This window comes from Oncorhynchus mykiss, chromosome 1 (assembly GCF_057628025.1).
Source record: "Oncorhynchus mykiss isolate SJ-2025 chromosome 1, ASM5762802v1, whole genome shotgun sequence".
Lineage (NCBI taxonomy): Eukaryota > Metazoa > Chordata > Actinopteri > Salmoniformes > Salmonidae > Oncorhynchus > Oncorhynchus mykiss.
This window is the reverse complement of record NC_143022.1, coordinates 43,411,800-43,436,794: the sequence shown is the minus strand read 5'-3', so window position 1 is coordinate 43,436,794 and position 24,995 is coordinate 43,411,800. Positions and strand designations below refer to the sequence as shown.

At 45.0% G+C, this 24,995-nt stretch overlaps 1 protein-coding gene across 1 annotated transcript in view; it reads right to left on the bottom strand.

The window, feature by feature from the left end:
* The window catches only part of LOC110532307 (neural-cadherin-like), a 118,959-nt gene that overhangs the window by 31,590 nt on the left and 62,374 nt on the right, over positions 1–24,995 (bottom strand). The window contains exons 9-22 of the mRNA XM_090231101.1: positions 24,591–24,759; positions 23,871–24,041; positions 23,321–23,493; positions 21,919–22,086; positions 21,395–21,644; positions 20,873–21,000; positions 20,257–20,443; positions 17,339–17,482; positions 15,574–15,857; positions 13,510–15,118; positions 11,589–11,682; positions 10,788–10,972; positions 8,760–8,986; positions 4,098–4,375 (exon numbers count right to left, since the gene is read on the bottom strand). Coding sequence (XP_090087227.1) covers positions 4,098–4,375; positions 8,760–8,986; positions 10,788–10,972; positions 11,589–11,682; positions 13,510–15,118; positions 15,574–15,857; positions 17,339–17,482; positions 20,257–20,443; positions 20,873–21,000; positions 21,395–21,644; positions 21,919–22,086; positions 23,321–23,493; positions 23,871–24,041; positions 24,591–24,759 — 4,067 coding nt within the window. The remainder of the gene's footprint in view (positions 1–4,097; positions 4,376–8,759; positions 8,987–10,787; positions 10,973–11,588; positions 11,683–13,509; positions 15,119–15,573; positions 15,858–17,338; positions 17,483–20,256; positions 20,444–20,872; positions 21,001–21,394; positions 21,645–21,918; positions 22,087–23,320; positions 23,494–23,870; positions 24,042–24,590; positions 24,760–24,995) is intronic.

The following is a 24,995-nucleotide window of genomic DNA, read 5'->3' as shown; positions in this document are numbered from 1 at the left end:
CGACATGTCTCCACTTCTTCATGACATGTCTCCACTTCTTCATGACATGTTTCCACTTCTTCATGGAATGTCTCCACTTCTTCATGGAATGTCTCCACTTCTTCATGGAATGTCTCCACTTCTTCATGGAATGTCTCCACTTCTTCATGGAATGTCTCCACTTCTTCATGGAATGTCTCCACTTCTTCATGGAATGCCTCCACTACTTCATGGAATGCCTCCACTTCTTCATGGAATGTCTCCACTTCTTCATGGAATGTCCCCACTTCTTCATGACATGTCTCCACTTCTTCATGACATGTCTCAGATTCTTCATGGAATGTCTCCACTTCTTCATGGAATGTCCCCACTTCTTCATGACATGTCTCCACTTCTTCATGACATGTCTCAGATTCTTCATGTTATGTCTCCACTTCTTCATGGAATGCCTCCACTTCTTCATAGAATGTCTCCACTTCTTCATGGAATGTCTCCACTTCTTCATGACATGTCTCCACTTCTTACTGGAATGTCTACACTTCTTCATGGAATGCCTCCACTTCTTCATGGAATGTCTCCACTTCTTCAAGACATGTCTCCACTTCTTCATGACATGTCTCCACTTCTTCATGACATGTCTCCACTTCTTCATAACATGTCTCCACTTCTTCATGACATGTCTCCACTTCTTCATGGAATGCCTCCACTTCTTCATGACATGTCTCCACTTCTTCATGGAATGTCTCCACTTCTTCATGACATGTCTCCACTTCTTCATGGAATGTCTCCACTTCTTCATGACATGTCTCCACTTCTTCTTGGAATGCCTCCACTTCTTCACGACATATCTCCACTTCTTCATGGAATGTCTCCACTTCTTCATGGAATGCCTCCACTTCTTCATGACATGTCTCCACTTCTTCATGGAATGTCTCCACTTCTTCATGCAATGTCTCCACTTCTTCATGGAATGTCTCCACTTCTTCATGGAATGTCTCCACTTCTTCATGGAATGTCTCCACTTCTTCATGGAATGTCTCCACTTCTTCATGGAATGTCTCCACTTCTTCATGGAATGTCTCCACTTCTTCATGACATGTCTCCACTTCTTCATGGAATGCCTCCACTTCTTCACGACATGTCTCCACTTCTTCATGGAATGTCTCCACTTCTTCATGGAATGCCTCCACTTCTTCATGACATGTCTCCACTTCTTCATGGAATGTCTCCACTACTTCATGACATGTCTCCACTTCTTCATGACATGTATCCAGTTCTTCATGACATGTCTCCACTTCTTCAAGACATGTCTCCAGTTCTTCATGACATGTCTCCACTTCTTCATGACATGTCTCAGATTCTTCATGACATGTCTCCACTTCTTCATGGAATGCCTCCACTTCTTCATGGAATGCCTCCACTTCTTCATGGAATGTCTCCACTTCTTCATGGAATGTCTCCACTTCTTCATGGAATGCCTCCACTTCTTCATGGAATGTCTCCACTTCTTCATGTTATGTCTCCATTTCTTCATGGAATGCCTCCACTTCTTCATAGAATGTCTCCACTTCTTCATGGAATGTCTCCACTTCTTCATGACATGTCTCCACTTCTTCATGGAATGTTTCCACTTCTTCATGGAATGCCTCCACTTCTTCATGGAATGTCTCCACTTCTTCATGGAATGCCTCCACTTCTTCATGACATGTCTCCACTTCTTCATGACATGTCTCCACTTCTTCATGACATGTCTCCACTTCTTCATGACATGTCTCCACTTCTTCATGGAATGCCTCCACTTCTTCATGACATGTCTCCACTTCTTCATGGAATGTCTCCACTTCTTCATGACATGTCTCCACTTCTTCATAGAATGTCTCCACTTCTTCATGGAATGCCTCCACTTCTTCATGACATGTCTCCACTTCTTCATGACATGTCTCCACTTCTTCATGGAATGTCTCCACTTCTTCATGGAATGCCTCCACTTCTTCATGGAATGTCTCCACTTCTTCATGACATGTCTCCACTTCTTCATGACATGTCTTCAAGACATGTCTCCACTTCTTCACGACATGTCTCCACTTCTTCATGACATGTCTCCACTTCTTCATGGAATGTCTCCACTTCTTCATGACATGTCTCCACTTCTTCATGGAATGTCTCCACTTCTTCATGACATGTCTCCACTTCTTCATGACATGTCTCCACTTCTACATGACATGTCTCCACTTCTTCATGACATATCTCCACTTCTTCATGACATGTCTCAACTTCTTCATGACATGTCTCAGATTCTTCATGACATGTCTCAGATTCTTCATGACATGTCTTCATGAAATGTCTCCACTTCTTCATGACATGTCTTCAAGACATGTCTCCACTTCTTCATGACATGTCTCCACTTCTTCATGACATGTCTCCACTTCTTCATGACATGTCTCCACTTCTTCATGACATGTCTCCACTTCTTCACAACATGTCTCCACTTCTTCATGGAATGTCTCCACATCTTCATGGAATGTCTCCACTTCTTCATGGCATGCCTCCACTAGTGCATCTGCATGTCTACGAGCCATAAATCTTAATCAAAGAAATGACTTGATATTCAATACATGCAGTGAGAAAAACAACACTTTCGATCCAAACAGGGGAGAAGCAGAATATTCTCACATCCCTGGTGAAAAGTGATATGAGGCGAACTGGGCTTGGTAGAGAATGTCACAGCCATCTATTTCCATGCGGCGTCTCTGAGCATATGGCTCTGCTGTGCACTGTTAGGGTCTGTTTTCTCTTTTCTCTCCGTCTCCAACTCTGTTTATTCTGCAGAGGGCCAACACATGTCAGGAATACTGATCCATTTGGAGAGAGACAGGGGGATGGTTCTAGGAAAGACTGTGTGTACACACAGACAGATACGGAAGAAAGAGTGCATGCACGTTTGTGCTTAAGCATACACACACACATGGACAAAAGAACACACTACAGACACGCACACACACACACAAGCACATACCTTCCCAGGCATTTTCCATGTGACTGCAGAGAGCAATGCCAATCCAATCCAGACTCCAGAGCATGTTTCTTCCTCTGTTTCTCCCTTTTGACTGACACTATCTGATAAGGCAATGTCTCAGACTGGCTATTAAGCTCTCTCTACATGGGATGGTGCCGAAATTGGATTTTTTACGCACATACTGAATACACCTTGGGTTATATAGCAGCATCAATATTCTGACAAGGACTAGGACTTTCTCTCACAAGACTGCAGACTGCAGCTGATGTGGCAGATAAAAAACAGAGAACGCATGGCTGTGCACCAAATGGCACCCTAGGGCCCATAGGGCTCTGGTCAGAACTAGTGCACTATATAAGGAAAAGGATGCCATTTGGGACACAGCCCATGAGTGTAACCCTCATGTTCTAAGGTTTTAATGCCGACGTGTTATTCGGTATGCACGTCTGTCTGGCAAACTTCACTTTACATGTTCATGTAAATGGTATTAAGTGGGATTGTGAAAAGTTGTCAGTACTTACAAGAGAGGGGTGGGTAGTTATTGTTGTAATCTCACTGGCCTACATTTCTTAAATCCTACCATTAATCCTTATCATCAAATTAGCTCCATCCTGTTTCCTCTGTGATGCGCCCACATGGGGCAATTGTACTGGGTTTTATGGATTTCTGACTGCTGTATATGCTTAGCGTTCAAGGCTCTAGCATTTAATTAGGAGGTAATTCATCATTGAACTGCACATTTTTTTAACCCTTAATTTATTGTCATTCTAGTCTGAAATACATTTTTTCCCAGGTAGCTCTAGTGTCATTTCTGATTCGGATCTCATTTTCTCCACATCACCATCTGTGTGTAGATTTCCTCTTGACTATTTCTATCACCTTGTCTCAGTCATCTCTTAGTTGTGTCCTATGAAAGTATATTTTATCTTGCGTAATAAATTAAATACAATAAAGAACTCATGTTCAGTAGAGTTAAATTGGAAGAAAATGTTCAGAATAGCCCTACATCTTGTTTTCAGCTATGATGTACCTTAATAAACACAACCCAGTTCACATGGTCCTCAGGTGAGGTGTGTTGCTGTAGTCGTTGCTCTCTGCTCACCTGTACCCGCTGAGGGTGTCCATGCAGGTGCCTCCATTGAAGCAGGGGTTTGTGGCGTAGGAGGAACAGGCCTGGTGGACACGGTCCCTGGCGGTGCAGCCACACACGGCTGAGGAAGTCACTGTCACAGACACCAGGGCCATGTTGCCAGCATCCACCAGGGTGGGCGTGTCACTGACGCTGAGGTATGTGGAGCAACCCCCACCCGCCCTGCAGTCTGTGTACACACACTCATCCACCTGTACCTGGGACACATTCACCCGCAGCAGAGACTGCAGCTAAGGAAAGAGAGTGAAAGAGAGAGGGAGAGAACAAAGGAAGGAAGGAGTGTGATGAGGCAAGTTGATACTCCTTGCACATAGACATATTTACATTCAAATAACCAAGGGCGTAAAATGGCCGATTTCTTTTCAATAAATGACTGAGGTCTGAGAAAGACAGACAGAGAAAAGAGGGAAGGAGATGAAATGAGTGAGGGATGGAGGGAGGGAAGAAGCGGATGCTAGGATACAGACTGGAGTATGTTCTGGGATTCATTCGATGGCATTGAGAAGTTTATTTACCTAGGCAAGTCAGTTAAGAACAAATTCTTATTTACAATAATGGCCTACTCCGGCCAAACCCGGACAACGCTGGGCCAATTATACATAATTATAATTATCAGCCGGTGACTGCTTTGATAAAGGTTAAATAAATAAAAAATATATTAAAAAATGTACAGTGATCGTACGTACATATCCCAAACAGAAGCAACATCCACACTGAGCTAAAGGCTTGAGCTGACGCTTTCAAGGAGTTTCAAGGAGTGGGACACTAATCTGGACGCTTATAAGAAATCTCACTACGCCCTCCGACGAACCATCAAGCAGCCAAAGCGTCAATACAGGACTAAAATCAAATCCTACTACACCGGCTCTGATGCTCATCGGATGTGGCAGGGCTTGCAAACTCAAAAATTCACAAAACTCACAAATTACAACGTGAAACCCAGGTGCGAGCTGCCCAGCGACGCAAGTCTACAAGAAGAGTTAAATGCCTTCTATGCTCACTTCGAGGCTAACAACACTGAACCATTTGTGAGAGCACCAGCTGTTCTGGACAACTGTGTGATCATGCTCTTTATAGCCCCTGCAAGACCTTTAAACAGGTTAACATTCACAATGCCGCACGCCCAGAAGCATTACCAGAACACGTACTCAGAACGCTGACCAGCTGTCTAGTGTCTTCACTGACATTTTCAACCTCTCCTTGACCCATTCTGTAATACCTACATGTTTCAAGTAGACCACCATAGTCCCTGTGCCCAAGAACGCCAAGCTAACCTGTCTAAATGACCATTGCCCCGTAGCACTCATGTCTGTAGCCATTAAATTATTTGAAAGGCTTGTCATGGCTCACATCAACACCATCATCCCAGACACCCTAGGCCCACTCCAATTCGTACACCACCCCAACAGAAACACAGAAGACGCAATCTCTGCTGCAGTCCACACTGCCCTTTCCCACCTGGACAAAAGGAACACCAAAGTGAGAATGCTGTTCATTGAGTACAGCTCAGAATTCAACACCATAGTGCCCTTTCAAGCTCATCACTAAGCTTAGGATCGCCACGCTGACCCTCAACACCCTTCAGTGGTGCGTGCTTAGTCCCCTCCTGTATTCCTTGTTCACCCACGACTGTGTGGCCGCTCATGACTCCAACACCATCATAAAGTATGCCGACAACACAGCGGTGATAGGCCTGATTACCAACGACGAGACAGCCTATAGGGAGGAGGTCAGCGACCTGGCACTGTGATTCCAGGACAACAACCTCTCGCTCATCGTCAGCAAGGCAAAGGAGCTGATCGTGGACTACAGGAAACAGAAGGCCGAGCACAGCCTCATTCACATCGACAGGGCTGTAGTGGAGCAGGTCAAGAGCTTCAAGTTCCTCTGTGTCCACATCAGTAAGGAATTATCATGGTCTAAACACGCCAACACAGTCGTGAAGAGGGCACGACAACGCCTCTTCCCCCTCAGGAGGCGTTATAGATGTGCACCATTGAGAGCATTTTGACTGGCTGCATCCCCGCTTGGTATGACAACTGCTTGGCAGCCAACCCCCTTTTTATTTACACTTTTATTTTACACCGGCTCAATGCACACTCACTGGACTCTACCCACACATACTACACTGACACTCCAACACACACACACACACACATATATATATATATATATACAGTGCCTTGCGAAAGTATTCGGCCCCTTTGAACTTTGCGACCTTTTGCCACATTTCAGGCTTCAAACATAAAGATATAAAACTGCATTTTTTTGTGAAGAATCAACAACAAGTGGGACACAATCATGAAGTGGAACGACATTTATTGGATATTTCAAACTTTTTTAACAAATCAAAAACTGAAAAATTGGGCGTGCAAAATTATTCAGCCCCTTTACTTTCAGTGCAGCAAACTCTCTCCAGAAGTTCAGTGAGGATCTCTGAATGATCCAATGTTGACCTAAATGGCTAATGATGATAAATACAATCCACCTGTGTGTAATCAAGTCTCCGTATAAATGCACCTGCACTGTGATAGTCTCAGAGGTCCATTAAAAGCGCAGAGAGCATCATGAAGAACAAGGAACACACCAGGCAGGTCCGAGATACTGTTGTGAAGAAGTTTAAAGCCGGATTTGGATACAAAAAGATTTCCCAAGCTTTAAACATCCCAAGGAGCACTGTGCAAGCGATAATATTGAAATGGAAGGAGTATCAGACCACTGCAAATCTACCAAGACCTGGTCGTCCCTCTAAACTTTCAGCTCATACAAGGAGAAGACTGATCAGAGATGCAGCCAAGAGGCCCATGATCACTCTGGATGAACTGCAGAGATCTACAGCTGAGGTGGGAGACTCTGTCCATAGGACAACAATCAGTCGTATATTGCACATCTGGCCTTTATGGAAGAGTGGCAAGAAGAAAGCCATTTCTTAAAGATATCCATAAAAAGTGTCGTTTAAAGTTTGCCACAAGCCACCTGGGAGACACACCAAACATGTGGAAGAAGGTGCTCTGGTCAGATGAAACCAAAATTGAACTTTTTGGCAACAATGCAAAACGTTATGTTTGGCGTAAAAGCAACACAGCTCATCACCCTGAACACACCATCCCCACTGTCAAACATGGTGGTGGCAGCATCATGGTTTGGGCCTGCTTTTCTTCAGCAGGGACAGGGAAGATGGTTAAAATTGATGGGAAGATGGATGGAGCCAAATACAGGACCATTCTGGAAGAAAACCTGATGGAGTCTGCAAAAGACCTGAGACTGGGACGGAGATTTGTCTTCCAACAAGACAATGATCCAAAACATAAAGCAAAATCTACAATGGAATGGTTCAAAAATAAACATATCCAGGTGTTAGAATGGCCAAGTCAAAGTCCAGACCTGAATCCAATCGAGAATCTGTGGAAAGAACTGAAAACTGCTGTTCACAAATGCTCTCCATCCAACCTCACTGAGCTCGAGCTGTTTTGCAAGGAGGAATGGGAAAAAATTTCAGTCTCTCGATGTGCAAAACTGATAGAGACATACCCCAAGCGACTTACAGCTGTAATCGCAGCAAAAGGTGGCGCTACAAAGTATTAACTTAAGGGGGCTGAATAATTTTGCAAGCCCAATTTTTCAGTTTTTGATTTGTTAAAAAAGTTTGAAATATCCAATAAATGTCGTTCCACTTCATGATTGTGTCCCACTTGTTGTTGATTCTTCACAAAAAGGGGTGACAAAGTAGTTGACAAAGTCATCGGCAGAGAGGGAGGAGGAGGTGGGTGATTAAAGAGGGAGGAGAAGGTGGGTTAGAAGCAGAAGTTTAAGATTTAGAGTGATTGAAAGTGGCTTTAGCAGCATATACAGAAGAAGAGAAGGTAGAGAGGAGAGAGTAAAAGGATGATGGGTCATCCAGACGTTTAGATTTCCTCCATTTTCGCTTAGCTGCCTGCAGCCCTGTTCTGTATGTTCGCAATGAGTCACTCATCCACGTAGCAGGAGGGGAGGGCCAAGCTGGCTGGGAGGAAAGGGGACAGTGTGAGTCATAGGATGCAGAAAGGGAGGAGAGTAGGGTCGAAGAGGCAGAATCAGGAGACAGGAGGGAGACAGATTTAGTATAAGGGAGAGATGATCGGATAGAAGAGGAGAGAGTAGTGAGAGAGAGAGAGAGAGAGAGAGAAGATTGCGACGACGCATGACCATCTGGGTAGGGGCTGAGTGGCTAGGGTTGGAGGAGAGGTCGACAGAAAAGGAAACAAGGTAGTGATCAGAGACCTGGATGGGGGGGGGTTGCAGTGACTGCATTGTTGGGAAAGGGTTCGTAAGTAAGCATTTCACGGTAAATCTACACCTGTTGTATTCGGCGCACGTGACAAATAACATTTAATTTGCTTTGATTTAAAAGATAGAGGGAAGTAGTTGGGGAGAGATAGAGAGAGAATGAGGAAGAAGGTATGAACACACAAGGGGGAGAGTTGGTGTGAACAACATGAATGAAAAGGATATGAATGCACACTGCACCTCTTGGCTGATAAAGGAATTATCTCAAGAAAGCCAAGCTCTGCTATGCACCTAGAGATGTATGAGCTAAGATCCCTATCTTCAAGAAGGGAAAACTTTGAGGCGTACCTTCTTCTTATGCACCGCAAGGAATCCATGTAGTTTCTCTGGGCGAAGGTAGCTGTCGCTGTGCACAGAGAAGCGCACGTCCAGCGTCTTCAGTCCTACGTCTGTCAGGCTGAATACGTTGATGGCGCCTAATCTGACGGCCAGGTGTTCAGACAGGAAGCCCCTGAACATATCCTGTCGACTCGTCTTGTCCACCTGGGACTCAATAAAATCCCGGGCAGTGATGCCTGCAGAAGGGAGAAATAAAAAACAAACACACAAAACACACACACACACACACACACACAGAGAAAGAGAGAGACACACATACACACGTTCACTGAACGTTCACTACTCACTGACAGGCAGAGTGGATCAAAGTGTTCTCAGTCTTGGTTCTATTATCAAATGTCATCTCCAAAACTCCTCTAGATGGACATACGCTGGCTACACGTCAGTTCACTTACCCATGAGGTGAAACTATTTTACTTCCTGTTATTTCATTATTTCCAGCGAGACCTGACTCTTTGGTTCTGGTATAAACCATTTGACGGCCTCACTATTAAATAGATTTAGAGGTCAAAGCATTAGCTATGCGTCTCCTCTAATAATATCGGAGAGGGTGGAAAAAGTCATCTTTAATCTATACAAAGTGAAAACGATTCCCTAGTATGCCTAATAGCCTTATAGTCTATTCATACAATGGATTTTCAAATGTCAAGGACTAACCTGGCAGTGTGAAATTGACCTTAACAATTGGGATATGCCCAGAGAGAGCCACAAGACCAAGACATTAAACTGCATTTGTTTTTGTGAAAAAGGCACCACATGTTTGACACACACTGCTACTTGAAGTGATAGGGACTATTGGTTGTATAGATGTGTGGTAAAGTACATGCCTTACAGCTTGTACGGGAGACCGCGAGACCCACATTCAACGTCAAATGCTTTGATCTTCAGGAAAAGCTTAAAAAGCAACCTGGATCCATTGGGTTTGCTAGCTCACAGTGGAGCCTCAGGAGGATCAATTCCAGATCCTGAGACTTTATAACTCATTTCTTCTTCTTTCTCCTGTTTAAGTTCACTGAGCAGACACTGATTCCACCTTAATTCATTTGACAACCTCATCCACTCTAATGTCTGAGTGTATTCAGTCATAATAACTTGGCAGTTATTGTCTTTCTCAAAGCAAACACATTTCTTGAAAGCTACACTCTATATCTCTCCAACAAAGGAACGAAAGAAAAGGAGAACAAAAAACAGATGCTTGGTGTGGGTGGAAAGACAAGTGACAGAGAGCGAGAGAAAGGAAAACAAATGGACAAAGTAACTCATGTTGACAGGTTCAGACTCCAGAGCTGGTATCAACATAAACTTTGTTAGATAATCTTCTCCTATAGAGCAATCCTGCTGTGGAGTAACAGCAGCAGCAGTAGCATCAATGTAGTTGCTGAACTGTGAGTGGGTCATGACTTGACTAGGGCCTGAAGCTTTAATTTATCCCGTGACCTGACGGGAGAAACTTTTGGCCCAAACTTTCTCCTGTCAAGTCACGTACTGTAGTCATAAAAAAAAACAAGACTCTGTCTGAAAACCTCACTAGCTGCCAAATTATTACTTCTTCTGTTCTTGTTTCCTGAATTCCTCACCAAGCTCATTGGATGACGAGGTCCAGAGAGAGACCTTGAGTCCTATCCTCCAATGCGCTTTGAGAGGAATTGAGGAAACAATAAGGATAGAGGAAACAAGGATTTGACAGCATGTATTCTTTTCAGACACAGCCTTTATAATGAGGGCCTGTGTTTTTGCTAATCAAGTCACATGACCTGGATTTGAATCATTATTTTAAGCCTTTTCCCAGAAATTAGAATTAGACCAAAAATGAATGAAATGGTCTGAGGAAGGTGCTATGACGCAAATGAAAAGGGGACAGTTTGATGAAAAAGCTTTAAATAAAGGTTCAACCGTGACATGATTAACCAAAACACAAGGCCCTATCATAGACTGTAGATTAGATTAGAACGACACTGTCACGCTGCTGTAGCCTACCTGTGAGACGCAGGGAGGCTGACAAATGGATTGCCTGGTCCTCCAGCTCCCGCACGTGAACTGTGACCCCCGAGACCACGTCCGGCCACACCCCATCCGACACGCCCACTCTGAGATAGTAGCTGCCCGCTAGGGTATTCTGTCTGATGGCCAGGTGACCTGTACTCTTGTCTAAGGTGAAATACCTGTTGGTAGGGCAGGAACGTTGTGGTAAACTTGAATGACTGGGTAGTATTCATTACGGCATGCAATGGAAAATATAAAAAAATAGATATAAATAAGGAAATAAGTGTCTATTATTGGAAAAGGCCAAGTAGTTCCTCCTTGTTCAAGTCCATATGAATGAAACAGGAATGTGTAAAATATGCAATTGGGATTTTTATTTTACCCCCTGACTGTGATGGATGCTAAATTGTAAACAATCACGGAGAAAACATTCTTGATCTTTTTTCCCCCACAATTCCACCAGTTGACAGGATACAAATGCATCCTCCGATTGTTCTGAATATGATGGCCATGTTCAGCATAGTAGCAATCACTGTTGATTATATTTCTTCATCATTTCAACACATAGGGAACGTTCTTTAGGGGTTGAGGGCATCGGATCAGATGTTCATGTTGAATAAGCACTCGCTGACCAAGTATGAAATGGTGTTGATTTTATATGATATCCTCCAATCCCTTCCATCTCTATTTGTATATATGATAACTGTTTAACTGATTAACTGTCCTGTACATAGAGATCTCCTGTAACATGTTGTCAACGGTGTCTTCTTACTTATAGACAAACATAACACCTACTTCATTCCTCTTGCATCTAAGGTGTAGGTCTTGTTGTCCCAATCATCAGGATCAGGGGCATAGACCTTGCCCAGTGAAGTAGTCTGCATCTTTCCTGTACAACGCACACAAAGACATTGATTTTTGTCTGAAAACAAACCCAACGTGATAGAGGCCCCAGGTCGCTTATCTTTAGCCCTTTTCTTATTTGCTGTTCTGTGATTCTGCTGTTTCTGTTCTTCCTATTCTGTTCGTGAGTGTGAAGTCCCACTGTCTGGGTTGAATAGACTCCCAGTACTTGAGCTGCGAGGAGCACTGAGGGCTTAAGGAAGTCAGGGCTATCTCAGTATGGATTATGTTATTATCGAGTCCCAGCGCCAGGGTACTGCAGCTGGGTAAACAATGGGAGCCTGTATGAATGTATGTGTCATGTTGCTGCAGTGTTTCATACAATTACTGAAAACTAAACTGAAACAGCCAGGTCCATGATTAGAATGTTAATTGGCCTAACAATCCCCCCTGAGGAACACCACAGATCTCGTAATGTTCAGGTCAACATTAGGGCCAGATACAATTAGTAGAGTGGAGAGCGTGTGGGGGGTAGAATGTTGTTAAACCAGAAAGAAGGATTTGCAATCAAGAATCATGAAATGCTGAAAATAAATTGTAATATTAGCCGCAGGTGTTTCAATTACGCATTCAGACAACAGAATAGATACGCAGAAAGAACCTTTCCTACCTTAGTCAACTCTTAGTCCGCATCCTCCCTGCTGTGCTAACTTGGGTAAAATCCTGGACCCATATTCACAAAGCATCTCTAAGTTGGAGTGCTAACATATGATAGATTTTACCTTTTAAATCATAATGAATAAAAGGGGGAATAAAAATCTCCTACTCTCAGACACTCCTACTCTCAGACTCCTACTCTCAGACTCCTACTCTCAGACACTCCTACTCTCAGACACTCCTACTCTCAGACACTCCTACTCTCAGACTCCTACTCTCAGACACTCCTACTCTCAGACACTCCTACTCTCAGACACTCCTACTCTCAGACACTCCTACTCTCAGACACTCCTACTCTCAAACTCCTACTCTCAGACACTCCTACTCTCAGACACTCCTACTCTCAGACACTCCTACTCTCAGACACTCCTACTCTCAGACACTCCTACTCTCAGACTCCTACTCTCAGACTCCTACTCTCAGACACTCCTACTCTCAGACACTCCTACTCTCAAACTCCTACTCTCAGACACTCCTACTCCCAGACTCCTACTCTCAGACACTCCTACTCTCAGACACTCCTACTCTCAGACACTCCTACTCTCAGACACTCCTACTCTCAGACTCCTACTCTCAGACTCCTACTCTCAGACACTCCTACTCTCAGACACTCCTACTCTCAGACACTCCTACTCTCAGACTCCTACTCTCAGACACTCCTACTCTCAGACACTCCTACTCTCAGACTCCTACTCTCAGACACTCCTACTCTCAGACACTCCTACTCTCAGACTCCTACTCTCAGACACTCCTACTCCCAGACATTCCTACTCTCAGACACTCTTACTCTCAGACTCTTACTCTCAGACACTCCTACTCTCAGACACTCCTACTCTCAGACACTCCTACTCTCAGACACTCCTACTCTCAGATATTCCTTCTCTCAGACACTCCTACTCTCAGACACTCCTTCTCTTAGACACTCCTTCTCTCAGACACTCCCAGACACTCCTACTCTCAGACACTCCTACTCTCAGACACTCCTTCTCCCAGACACTCCTAGACACTCCTACTCTCAGACAATCCTAGACACTCCTACTCCCAGACACTCCTCTCAAACATTCTTACTCTCAGACTCTCCTACTCTTAGGCACTTCATGAATACCAAAAGTTGACTGAAAGTTGTCTGACACTTGTCTTAAAGTGAGGAACTCACCCCTCCGGCTGTGGACGTAAATCTCCTTCTCTCCCTCCTGGTGGGCATTGTCGTTTTGGTCGCCCACAGTGACGGTGAGTGTGTTGGTGACCGTCATTGGCGGACGACCACTGTCCGTCATGACCACGGGCAGGAAGAACTCCCTCTGCCGCTCGCGGTCGAAGCGGTGCAGTGCCGTGAGCGTTGCCGTGCCATCGCCATGGTCTTGCAGGTGAAAGTCAGGGGCGTAGAGGCGAGGGAGAGAGAGGGAGAAGGGAGGCCCGTTCTCAAGGGAGTCCCTGTCGATAACGTGGAGCAGGGTGGAGGTCTGGTTGAGCCACACCACCTGTGGAGCAGGGCTGTTCTCCCAGAGGACAGGGTTATAGGTCACCTCCAGCTCTGGCCCATTGTCATTTACATCCAGCAAGCTCAGCTGGACCGTGGTGCTACCCGTCAAGGCTGGACTACCCCGGTCTGTCGCTAGGACAACCAGCTGGTACTCTGCCACGATTTCTCTGTCCAACGGGCAGGTCACGGTCATGATGCCGTTTCCGTCCACTGTGAAATGTCCGTACGGGTCTGACTCTGGGGAGATGCTATAGATTATTTCCCCATTCAGGTCAGAGTCTGAGTCGCTGGCCGTCACCTGGGTGATACTGGTTCCCACTGCAACATCCTCTGGCAGAGGGGCGAGGGGGTAGGAGGTGGGGGCGAACACTGGGACGTGGTCATTCTCGTCCAACACCTGGATGATACAGTGGATGAGGCTGGAGAAGTCGGAGTCCTCCACACGAATGGTGAGGTTGAATTGTTGCTCGCCGGGCCTCTCGTAATCCAGCCTCTTTCTCAGCCTCAGAGTTCCAGACTGCTCTGATTTGTGGCTCACCATGTAGAACCTCTCCCCCTGGTCCCCTGCCACCACACTGAAGCCCAGCAGGCCGTGAGGCCCCGAGTCTGGGTCCACAGCATCCAGCTTCAGCACGGTTGAGTCTGGAGGGCTGCTCTCAGACACACGAGCACTGCACCACTTGTCTTTGAACCGGGGGGTATGGTCATTCAGGTCCGTGATGATGATAGTGGCGGTAGCCGTGCCCATCATACCCTCTCCATCCTTGGCTTCAACCACCAGCTGGTGCCGCTCTGCCACCTCCCTGTCCAACCCACCGGTTGCAACTGAGATGGTGCCTGTACTGGCGTCAACGGTGAAGAAGTTGGCGGCTCCTGCGTCATGCACGTTCTCGATGATACGGTAGGAGAGGATGGCGTTCTGACCCACCGCCGTGTCATCAAGGTCCGTCGCCGTCATCTCCATGACGAAGGTACCTGGGGGCGAGTTCTCGGCCACGTTGCCGTGACAGCCGTCGGGCACGCAGACGAAGGAAGGCGCATTGTCATTGATGTCCCACACGTTGATGATGACATCAGTGAAGCCGGTGAGCCCCTCCCCTTCCTCGTCTGTGGCCAGGACCACAAAGCGCCACACTGCCCGCTCCTCGCGGTCCAGTGTCTTCTGGGCGTACATTTTCCCTGTGATCTCGTCGATCACAAACTTAGACTCCGATCCCTGACCATGAAGAGAGTAGCGCACGGCGACTTGGTCTGCATCCTTGTCTGGGTCTATGGCTGTAACCTGGAAAGACACACAAAACTCATCAACATCGGTGTGTGTGTGTGTGCCTCTCTTTATAAGCATAAAGCCCATCAATCTAACTTCTCAGCCATTAGTTATGAAGTAGAAAGTAGACTAGTTATGTACATGCATGACATACAGAAGCATGGATTTGATATTTATGCTTGATAAAGATTATTCTGGGTACCTGACTGTTTGTGCATTCAAAATGAACCCCTGGCTTGTCAAACAACAAAACTATGTCTTGACTCAAGCAGAAACAGACAGGCACTCAGGCTAGAGACAGAAATATCTTGTAGAGTGATATTCATTGTAGTTACCAGCTACGTCTAGCACATGTACAGTATGACATACAGAAGCATACATTTTACATGATTGTGTGAGCCTCAGTACCTGACTGCACAAGCTGAACCAGACTGGCACCCAGGTTAGAGAAAGAACTCTGAGACACACACCTGAAGCACAAAGACCGGCGAGCCATCTAGCTCCTCGGTCACTGAGCCGTAGTACTCATTCATAGAGAAGACTGGAGCCTCGTCGTTCTTGTTGACCACATTGACCACCACAGCGGCGTAGTCCTCCCACTTCCCATCCGATGCCAGCACCAGCAGCTTGTACCTCTTCTGCAGCTCGTAGTCCAGAGGCTGGGCGATGAAGATGGTTCCCACTTCAGGCTCCATGTCAAACACCCCTCCGGTGTTGCCCGATGTGATCTGGTAACGCAGCTTGGCGTTGGCACCTGTGGTGGGACCAGGGAGGGAAGAAATTGACATTCTGGAAGGTGGAGTTCTGGATGCTGTTCTTAGAGTTAGGGCAAGTCTGAAATTGCACCCTATTCCCTGCATAGTGCTCTAAAGTGTACTATATAGAAAATAGGGTGCCATTTTGGACAAAAGTACGTGAGTAGCTTTGGCAAGAGCCTATCTCTTGTTTCTGTAGCGTGGGGCAGCTTGACGTACTGTACAAGTACACCCCCTGGACAGGATGCTGGTCTAATGCAGGTCCTTTTTGGACATACCTCATTGTTAGCTAGCATTATGTGCCAGACTGTTCCTGCATTCAACAAGTTGATGTTATTGTTACCTTGTTAACAAGACAATGACATGTTGGGTAGAGCAGAAACAGACTCTGCTGTATGTAAACAGGTGGTAGGACTCCATTCCTGTGTAAGGTACACCTGCCAAATTGAACTCCTGCCTATGTCACCTTGAGGGTTTGAGAAATGGACCAATGAGGAAGTAGATATCTGAACTTCTCTGCTGTGTCTCCATGGACACCATCCAGTGGGTTTACGTTACCCAGATAAATTAATCCCCTGTATGTTTCATGGCTCCCCTTTCAATCAGTCTGTTGTGTTAAAGCCCAATGTAAATGCTAGTCTAATCTCTGCTATTAACACAAATCAGCAGACAAAGCGCTCCCTCTGGGCTCTCCAATAAGCTTATACTGCAGTCGAGCGGTATGTGTGGATTTTTTAAACAAGACAGATTGGGCTTAGGCTCCCGGGCAGAACTGCTAACTTTCAATGTTGGGGGCTGGTGCTTTCTGGTCGTTCATCATGGCTTGGTTGAGGCTAGTGCTACATATGCTACAAGCTAAGCCGCACCGACCCCGCTTGCGATAAATGCTTGATTAACAAGCCAAAACATGGCCGATAAAGGGATATTACGCCGAGTGTTGCTGCTGAATCAGGGATGAGCTGGTTTATCACACCAAATCCCACCCTCCTACTGTGTAGGAGTGTGTCTGTCTTTTTAGAACATGTGGTGTGGCATTACTTGACGATTAAATGGCTGTGTCCTGATGTAGCACAGGGTGGCTCAGCTCGTCTCAGCATGATTTAATCAGAACTGAATACAGATTTCTGAACATTTGTAACCGTTCACTGCCCTCACTGTCTCACTGAGTCCGGGGTTTGGGAAAATGTCATTATTTCATTGACAGTCAGTCACCCCTGACCAATGTGTAGTGTCACACCAAGGACAGTTTTGGCCAGGCACAAAATGTGAAAAACAGACTTTTCCCCTCAGGTTTCAAAAGTCCCCATGAAATGTTAAACCTGTGCCAGGTTACCTTCCTCACTGCCCCAGTGCCATAACCTGCACTCCCTAGGAAATATAAATGTTATCAATGTGTAACACTGCCATGACTGCCAATGTGTCATCCCTGGTTTTATCCTCTCTCTTTCTTCCCCTGTCATCTCATCCTTCCTTCCCATACCTTCATCTTCGTCATTAGCTCCGACGGTGACAACAGCCAGGCCGACATCTGCATCCTCGTCAATGCCGACTTCATAGAGACGCTGAGCAAAGACGGGTTTGTTATCGTTCACGTCGCTGATGAAAACCCGCACATATGCTGTGTCTGCAAGAAGAACGACAAGAGGAAGGAGATTAAACGCCATGGAGCTACAACTCGGTATGTCATCCTCCGCTCTCTCTCTCTCTCCTATCATCCTAACACTTCTCTTTCCATCCAATCCCTCTTTACATCAGAGGATGTCGGCAGTCACAGTGTGAGCCAACTACACTTTTGAAGGGGAGAGAAGCACTTAACCCAATGTAATGTGCCTCACTTGACAAGGGAATCAGATATAGTGTTATTCTCGATTAGGTGTTTGAAATGACAGAAATTATTCAACCATGGTTTTAGCCGGGTTACATTTTGGCAGAAAACAACAGTGATTAGGTAGACCTTCTCAGGAACAGACTTTTCTAAAAGAAAACAGATGAAGAACCTATCCACCTCTCCTCTGGGATGATAAAATATTTATGACTCGACAAGTGTTCACGTCTCTGTCTGTCTGGGTCCATTTTCAGACCTTTATTTTTTTGAACTCAAACATGATTATCTTTCTCTAAAAAGGTTGCTGACATTTTTGTCGTAAGTGGTATGTTTAGAAGGTCATGTAACATGGCCATGTATACAAATGTGCTTCTATTTCCACCACATCTCTCTGCTTTTCTCTGCACGCTCTCCCTTCCTCCCTCCCTCACCCTATCTCCCTGGCCCTATCCCCATCTACCCCCCCCTCTCTTTCTTTTTCCTCCCTCTCCCAACAGACAGGTAGTATTTGCTAAGGAGATGAGCCCTTCTGCTGGTGCAGATATGTGGCAGAAGACAACGCCAACACAGCGCTAAGGCTCATTGGAAATGCTAAGCAGCCCCCTCACATCCCCCGGAGAGGAGGCTTTGCTGTTCCAAACCATCACCCTTACCTCTAATACCTTCTCCACAAACATTTGTTAAAAAAACCTCATTCATAACGCAAAGCTTCCTATTACATCACCTGCGATACCGAAACAGAGTTAATTCTGCCATCACGAAGGACCAAGCCAAAAACAAAATTCAGATTTCTGAACAGCAAACTGCGAAATTAGATGTTTTTGTAAAATTATGTACCACAACCCTCCGAGAGTTTCTCTACAGGGAAGAGACAAGAGGCTGTCTGGTTACGCTGTTAGAATGAATGAAATGAAAGATTCTCTTTTCATATGCCCTCGCAGGAGGCAAATGAATAGAATGCTATAGGCATTTATTGTCTATGTAAAACAATGTGCACAGTGCATGAATTCCTTTTGTACTTTGTTTCAGCTGAGCACATTGGGTTTCACAGCCCTAGCTATACACATTACAGTACTTAGTGTTTTATTTTTGGGCTGCGGATCCAACTTTTCTGACCTATTTTTCTCTGGACTAAAGATCCCGACACTTCTAAGCATGTGTTTTTGCTCTACTTTACGCACAGTCTCTGTTCTACTTGTAAAAATTAAAAACAGGCTACTTGTCACGCCCTGACCTTACAGATCCTTGTTATTCTCTATGTTTGGTTAGGTCAGGGTGGGATTTGGGTGGACATTCTATGTTCTCTATTTATTTGTGTTTGGCCGAGTGTGGTTCCCAATCAGAGGCAGCTGTCTGTCATGGTATCTGATTGGGGATCATAGTTAGGCGGCCCTTTTTCCCTCCTTCAGTGTGGGATCTTGTCTTTGTTTGAGTGCATGTAGTTTGCACGACGAAGCTTTTCGTTCGTTCTATTGTTTATTGTTTTTTCTTGGTGGAACATTTAAATAAAATAATGTACGCCTACCACGCGGCACCTTGGTCTCCTTCCGACGACAAACGTCACACTACTCTGGCGAATGGGGCTTGTTTAATCAAGTTAGATCAAAGCTGAATCAATGTCTGCACAATCACATAATGATAGTATTCTACATAACAGAACTGAATATAACAACATAGTATAACATTACTGTATGACAAAAACCCCTCTCATGTGGCCAAAACTCAACAGGCAAAATACACAGGTAGGCCACTAGGCAAAATACACAGGAAGGCTACGCTACTTTGTTAACACCATCTGCTCTAAAATCTGTTCACTGCACATAATTTAGAACACCGCTGTAGGCTGCTTCCAAACAACGCAGTGTAACTCAAGAAGATCTAAATACATATCCTCATAAAACTGAGATCAAATGGTTGGTATGCAGATGCTGCATGGACGTTTCACCGGGAAATCTTGAATAATAGTCATTCAAGATTGACAGTGAGAAATGTGAAGGGAAGGAGAGCACACAGATTTGTGCGGAAAATAGAGGTAAAGAAACACGTAGAACGTGATATGCGCAAAAGCTTCAGGTCTGAGAAAAGTCGGCTCCGCAGCCACTGCCTTTTGTGTTTTTACAGGACTGCAGTAGTCAAATCAGGGTCATATTTATAAGATACCAAACATCACTGCAAACATAGAAAAAACCTCACTGCACATCGGGGAAAACATCACTGCAAATTGGAAAAAACTTCACTGCAAATTGGAAAAAACATCGCTGCAAATTGGAAAAAACTTCACTGCAAATTGGAAAAAACATCGCTGCAAATTGGAAAAAACTTCACTGCAAATTGGAAAAAACATCGCTGCAAATTGGAAAAAACTTCACTGCAAATTGGAAAAAACATTGCTGCAAATTGGAAAAAACTTCACTGCAAATTGGAAAAAACATGGCTGCAAATCGGAAAAAACATCGCTGCAAATTGGAAAAAACTTCACTGCAAATTGGAAAAAACATCACTGCAAATCGGAAAAACATCACTGCAAACCTTTTTGCTATGTTATGCCCTAATATATACAACCCAGCCCTCACCAAAGTTGGGCTGTTTGTTCCTCCCGGGCCGTGCTGACTCCATGCCGTCTTCAGACTGCACCTCCAGTAGGTAGGATCCCTGTGCCTCGCGGTCAAACACCGCCTTTGTATAGATGGAGCCTAGCTCTGGATCCACACGAAACAGACGGTGGTCCCCACTACTGTCACTCAGGAGGGAGTAGGTGATCTATAGGACAGGGACAGAGTACAGTTAATTACGGTATCCATATTAGGAGATTTCTAACTTCTGTACGGCATCCATATTAGGAAGTCAACACATTACATAAATTGGACAACTTCCTAATATGGAATCCGTAAAGGATCATTCTATCACATCCATGTGGTCACTGTAACAGATGGAATCACCAATGATAAACGGTGAGGGGGAGTAATTGTTCTATGTATGAGTCACATGACTGTTCATAGAGACTCGAGTCACTGCAACACTATCATTATAGTGTTGCATACCTTCACAGTTGTACGGTCAAAGCCCCACAGGCAGGATAACACATAATCCCAACCCGCTTGACCACCACAACTATGTGATGCTAAGTTATGGATGGGTCAATGGGATATTTTGTTGTGTTATGTTAGATGCTGTGGATGTGCCACTAACCTGTCCGTTGAGACCCAGGTCCTTATCGTGAGCAGACACCTGGAGGACCATGGTCCCCACCGTGGCTCCCTCAGTCACTGATGCCTCATAGATGGAGGAGGTGAAGAAGGGAACATTGTCGTTCACGTCTGAGGGCCAACATATGAGAAATCCTTATTTGAAAATATATTTCTGCGCCTATAATCAAAACTGTCATGAGACTATTTCAAGTTAAAAAAAAAAAAAGGGTTCAGTATGGAGTTTTCTCACTGACTTTGTGCAACTGGATGTATAAAATTACAGCTTTCAAAGAATATACGACATGTAAAGCTGAGGAGAAGAAAAAGATGAGTCATGAATCAATGTCTATTGAAGACAATAGTGAATGGTTACAGTTCACCCAGGGGCGGCTCTAACTTCCTCTTAAGTCAAATGTTCACTAAGTCTCCCACTGACATCCATGCAAAAAATTTGACATGAGTGGAAGTTAGGATTTTCCCCCTTGTGATGGGGTGTTTGCAGGGTGTCTGAGCTGAGACCTACCTGTGACGTTGACATAGATGGTGGTGAATGCAGCCAGTGGTACTGCCGCCACGTTCTGAGCCCGCACCCTCAGGGAGAAACTGGGTGTGGTCTCATAGTCCAGCGGCTCCGACACCAGGATGGAGGCAGAGCCGTCCTCGCGGTTGGGCGACAGGTAGAACCGCACAGGCATGTTAGTCTCCGGGACCACGCCCTCCTCCAGGTTGTAAGTAACCCTGGGGTCGCCTAGCAACGAGGTTGCTTTGATCGTCTGATGTAAACGGAGAGTAAACAATATTTTTGCGAGGGAATTACGACAAAAACATTCAATGGGATTTTCTGTATAATATTACATTTATTCAGTTGTTGAGTAAATGAAATGATAAATTACAGCAGGTTGGTCAAGTCAATTAGTGCTCCTTGACTAAATCTGAGCCTGCAACTTAACAATTCCTCAAATATTTTCCAAACGCTTGAGTAACGTGTGTGCAGCCAGCAAACTGAATGGTCAAAACAAAGACAGCCCGAAAGTCTGTTCCACGCACCACGATGGAAGTGTCCCTGGCTGTGTTCTCTGGGATGACCACGCTGTAGCTGTCCTTTTCCCACTGCGGGGGCTGGTTCTTCACATTGGTAATGGTGACAGACAGCTCCACAGATGTGCTGCGATTCCCCCCATCCGTGGCAACTACTTCCCGTGTGATGTAGGACCTCTGCCATCAAAACAATAGCGAGAGAATAAGATCTGGTTACTGCTAACCCTAACCGTAAACCTTAATCCCTACACCCTCCCCCCCATCCCCCAACCCCCATTACCTTAACCAGTTTAAATGTCAACCTCAATGGGGTAGGGACATCCCAAGGATAGTCCCGGATAGCAAGGACCAATATGATTCTGTCTAATATGGTTCATTTAAGCCTGATATATTTCAGTAAGTTAATGACACGGTATTTTACACAGCTCTATCTCCCTGCACTGATGATATCTACTGGGATTGAGCAAGAGGCTGGTTGAATGGCTGGTTAACCAACCTGTGATATGGGCTCGTTGACTGGCTGGTTGACTGGCTGGTTGACTAACTGGTTGGCTGACCTGTGATTTGGGATGGTTGACTAACTGGTTGACTGACCTGTGATACGGGCTGGTTGACTAACTGGTTGGCTGACCTGTGATTTGGGATGGTTGACTGGCTGGTTGACTGACTGGTTGACTGACTTGTGATATGGGCAGGCTGACTGTCTGGTTAAATGACCTGTGAAATGGGCTGGTTGACTGGCTGGTTGACTGACTTATTGACTGACATGTGAGATGGGCTGATTGACTGACTGGTATGGTGGAAATTACAAGATGATGTTATAATGCTGCTCTTGCATCAAATGGTTGTTTTATGCAACAGAATAAGGGGTTGTTAGAATGCTCATCTGTGTGTGTTCTACTGAGGATGGGCTTCTGGAAGATTTACAATGTCTTTGGGTGATACCGCATTCCAGAGCATGAGTTAATGTTTCTGTTCTTTAAGGTACTAGGGAGAGATGACTCCAGGGACAGACCCTGGTCTCTACACAATGTCATACTGTCTGCTGTGAATTCTAAGTATCTTTCATACAAATCTTAACCTTGTGACCCATTCCATACATCTGTTGTTTGTCAAGTAGACTGAAGGAGGATGGACTTTGCTATAAAATGCTGTGGCTCAAACCAGCTGGTTGAGTTCTCAGTGATCACCTCCAGGGGGGATTATCGACCAGCTTGTTGAGTTCTCAGTGATCACCTCCAGGGGTGATTACCGACCAGCTGGTTGAGTTCTCAGTGATCACCTCCAGGGGTGATTACCGACCAGCTCCATTACTGCACTAATTAAATAATAAAGTTTGATGATTTTGAAGAAATCTAAAAGTCTCTCCTTTTGATTGCAATAATTCCACCACACTGATTATGTGACAGACCTGTGATATGGGCTGGTTGACATACACCCAGCCGGTAACAGGGTTGACCCTCAGGTACTCAGGCTGCTCCTGGGACATGGAGTAGGTGACGACGGCGTTGGTGCCAAAGTCATCATCGTGCGCAGCCACACGCAGGAAACTGGTGCCGATCATGGTGTCCTCTCTCAGAAAGTCTGTGAGAGACAATATAGACCAAACAATATGCTCCTCACTCTGGAGCAAGGTCGCGGTCTGTCACAACTTTGGCGAACAGTATAGACTGAATCAACAGACCACAAATCAATTGTTTAAATGCTTATGTATGTTTATGTATGCTTACATCTTTACGTATGGCAATACATGTAAAGACAATGGATTACGATGACAACTTTTACCAGATAATTAAGTAAAGAGTTACTATGCATAACGCATAGTACATAAAACCTTTTCTAAGAGCTTTGGTTAATAGTCTATATCATGATAACGAATGGTCAGTCTGCCATCAATCATATGTATTAGTATTATATTATACTTTTATCATATGTATTATTATGTATAACACAACACTCACACTCGTAGCGCAGGTTCTCAAACTTGGGGCTGTTGTCATTGTGGTCCTGGATGAGGACGTTGAGTTGACAGATCCCTATGAGAGGCTCGTCAGCCCAGTCTGTAGCCGTCACTGTGATGGAGTACTCTCTCTGACGTTCCCGGTCGAACCGCCGTGCCGTCACGATCACACCTGACACAGAGGTCAGATGCCTAAGGTCATCACTAGGGCCCCTGAGTTTTTCATGAGGTATGAGGAACTATGTGACCATGAAATTGAGGAAAAGCTCTGGGCCCTAGTTTTGTTCTATAATTTTGTTTCCTGAGTTTTTTCCTGAGTGGTCGGGAAAAACTCAAGAACTTAGTCACACCTCGTTAATAGGATAGCTGTATTTGTCATGACATTATTGATTATTGTTATATTTATCCTGGATCCATTTATGATTAAAACAGTACATTGTTATACTGCAAAACGTGATCGATAGGTCGATAAATAGAAGTTAAGTATGAGGTGTAATACTTCATTTCAATTGTACAGGTATGTAAAGGGCATTTATTTGACATTACCATTAAAAATATATATTATTAAGAGTATCAAGACTGCATGGGAATTGTTAAACCTGTTACGCATTTACCCCTGGTCTTAAATCCTTATTGTTTCCATGCTACACATCCTGCTTGGTTATGGCTAATTCAACAAGTACCACCACAGCTAACTGGGATCCTTGCCCTCTGTACCTACCTGTGTCAGGATGGACTCTGAAGGCAGGCATGGCTCTGTCTCTGTGCATCAGGCCATACTTGACCTTCCCATTGGCCCCCTCGTCTGCATCCACCGCGTGCACCTGCAGCACGAAGGTCCCTGTGGGCTGGTTCTCCAACACAGACGCCTGCTCCCTGTACTTCTGACACTGAGCGAGGGAGGGAAAATAAGGTGTGGGAGAGAGAGACAGAAAGATAACGAAAAAAAGAAATGGCAGATGGGGTGGGTTCAGACTGAATCCAGAAATTAGGTTAGAAAATACTCATTGTACTATGTAGACATTTGCACAGTACACGTGATAGGATTGAAAATAGAGCAATGCCATTCCTTTCTTTGAAGGTCCACCACCGCATCAAACCACAACTCAACATTGCCCCACCCACC